Source organism: Antrostomus carolinensis, unplaced genomic scaffold (genome assembly GCF_000700745.2).
Source record: "Antrostomus carolinensis isolate BGI_N321 unplaced genomic scaffold, ASM70074v2 scaffold9055, whole genome shotgun sequence".
NCBI lineage: Eukaryota > Metazoa > Chordata > Aves > Caprimulgiformes > Caprimulgidae > Antrostomus > Antrostomus carolinensis.
Genome location: NW_010317102.1, coordinates 21842 through 24297, shown reverse-complemented (window position 1 = coordinate 24297; position 2456 = coordinate 21842). Strand labels below are relative to the sequence as shown.

Below are 2456 nucleotides of genomic sequence, written 5' to 3'. Positions count from 1 at the left end.
GCTTCTCCCCTCTCCCTCGTGCTGCTTCTCTCTCTTTTCCCCCCTGTTTTCAGGAAAATCTCTTTCTAAAATACAGTGCTTCTCAGTTCCACCCCTATTTGATAATCCGTCCTCGATGTCGCCTTAAATTCCTTTTTAAAGCCGGCAGTGGGTTGTGTTCTTGTTCACTCGCGCTCGCTGAGGGTGTTATTATCGGTGTGCAGCTTCTTTTTTAGAAGTGTTTGAGGAAATAACCCCGTAAACATGGTTTGCAGCTGGTTTGCTGCTAATAATGAGCCTGGGAGAGCCCTGCTGTGGGTGCCTGGGCCTGCTCGGTGGAGTTTGATGCTATCGACAAAGTTGCTTCTCTTCTGCCAAAGAGATAACGGGAGGGGATGAGTCAGAGGAGTGAGAGCCCACAGTCATGTTTGTGCCAGTTTGCTTTTGGCTTCAGAGGAAGAGGGTGATGTTACGTGCGTGGGCACCTGGAGAGTTTCATTCTTCCAGCAGCTGAATTGTTAAATATAAATTATTTTGTGTCTTGTGTAAGATTATTACGATTCCTTTAGGATGAACCCAAGCAGCTCGTGGCTGATTGTTTCTAGAGTCACACAGGACATCCCTAAACTGCAGAAGCATCTGGAAAAGCATTTGATTCTTTGACTTCTTTCCCCCCCCGTAGCTTGTCTTTATAATACTGGAGGTTTGCTCATGGGAAAACACACCTACATTTGGATTTTGTGGAAACCTTTGGGAGGTTTATTCCGGGGAGATAATGCCGTGGGTTAGCCTGTAAGATTAGACTGGACGAGCTCCTGCTGAGCAGATTCCTTAGGTCATGGTGTGCAGTATCACCTCAGCCTTACTGTTGAGAGCAAATAGAACATTTCCATTAACGTGTCACATAATATTTGTGGTCCCTTCTCAAATCCTTTCAATGAGTTAAGACAAAATTTATGTCTCCTAATTGCATTAAGGCTCCTAAGTTCCCTCTGACATTTTAAATTAAAGCACATCGACGTTGCACCCAGATAAATTGCCTAACCTTTGTGTGCTTGCTCAGGAAAAGCTGTTATGGATTACTAGTTAACTCTGAGTTATTCATTAGGAAATTCAGACCTGGTGAGTAAGTATTTTTGATAACGCTGTCGTAACTTTTGCTGCTGGCTTGTCGGTGTGTTTAGTTGTTTGGTATTTGTTTACACCTTCCTCGTAAGGTGTAACTAATGCTGACAGAGATCTTGGTGAAGACCTGAGCGGAGAAGAAATATTAGAGGCAGGTTGTTTGTGGAAACATCTCCTGTGGGCTAAAACAATCAGGAATAGAAAATCCAATAATGATTCTCATTCCCTGACATCGATCAACTTATCTTAAGTTCATCATAAGTTTTTCTAACCTGGTCAGGAAGGAAAAAATACTCTTCCCCAGTGACTGTTAGGGTGGGAAAAATAGAGTTTATTTTGAGGCAAACTATTGTTTTCCTTCACAGTAAAAGTTTTATAGTTCAGATATTCTGTGCAGGTCTCATATTCAGTACTTGGATGTAAATTAAATAAGGTTTGGGCATTAGGAGAAGTGAGTTTTCTTTCAGGATCTATCACCCAGGAAAGCACAGACTGCTTTGCAACTGGAAGTTCAGTCCAACCTGTAAGGATGACTTCATCACTCTGGATTTTCCCTTCTCTTGCAGGGTTTGGTCCGTTTGGAGAGCACGCAGTTAACGCCAGTTGGATTGCAGTTCAGGTAACGCTGGAACTTCGCTCTTAACGAGTTCAAACAGAGAGCCCTGCTGGTCACAAATCCCTCCAAATTTGAATTTGCAGCTCTTTTGGAACTTTTCTTCCTAGTTTATTAACTGAGAGCAGCTCGCTCCAGATATCCAGATGGTCAGCTGGATAATGTTTTATTTGCTTTTTAAAAAAAAAAAACCCAATCCCTTAGCTAGTAGAATTTAATGAGATTGAGTTAATGTAGCTGAGGCAAGTAAGGAATTCATAAGCTAAACTCCCTAGCTTGGAAAGATGTTAAATGGAGCCTGGAATCTTCCTCTGCCGTAGAGAATTCAAAATAAACAAACAAACTCAGAAGAATTTTAATGTTTTTCTCTCGGCTCTGGCTTGAATCTTGGTTAATTGATTGACCTTTGAGCCAATCTCATCTGTAACGAGATTTCCACCGGGTAGTTTTGTGGAGTCAAGTGTGCTGCAGGGTCATTGTTGCTCCAGAACCAACCTCCTCTCTGCTGAGAAACCAGCAGCAGGTGATACTGTGTCCAGTTCTGGAGCCCCCAACATAAGAAAGACATGGACCAGTTAGAACAAGTCCAGAGGAGGCCACCAGGATGATGCGAGGGCTGGAGCAGCTCTGCTGTGAGGACAGGCTGAGAGAGTTGGGGCTGTTCAGCCGGAGAAGAGAAGGCTCTGGGGAGATCTTATAGCGGCCTCCCAGTACCTGAAGGGGCTCCAGGAAGGCTGAG

At 43.6% G+C, this 2456-nt stretch overlaps 1 protein-coding gene across 1 annotated transcript in view; it reads left to right on the top strand.

Moving 5' to 3' along the window:
* Window positions 1-1670: 1670 nt before the first annotated feature.
* The window catches only part of PGPEP1 (pyroglutamyl-peptidase I), a gene marked incomplete at its 5' end in the record, with an annotated part of 8006 nt that continues 7220 nt past the window's right edge, over window positions 1671-2456 (top strand). Inside the window, one exon of the mRNA XM_010168462.1 lies at window positions 1671-1723. Within this exon, the coding sequence (XP_010166764.1) occupies window positions 1671-1723 (53 nt within the window). The remainder of the gene's footprint in view (window positions 1724-2456) is intronic.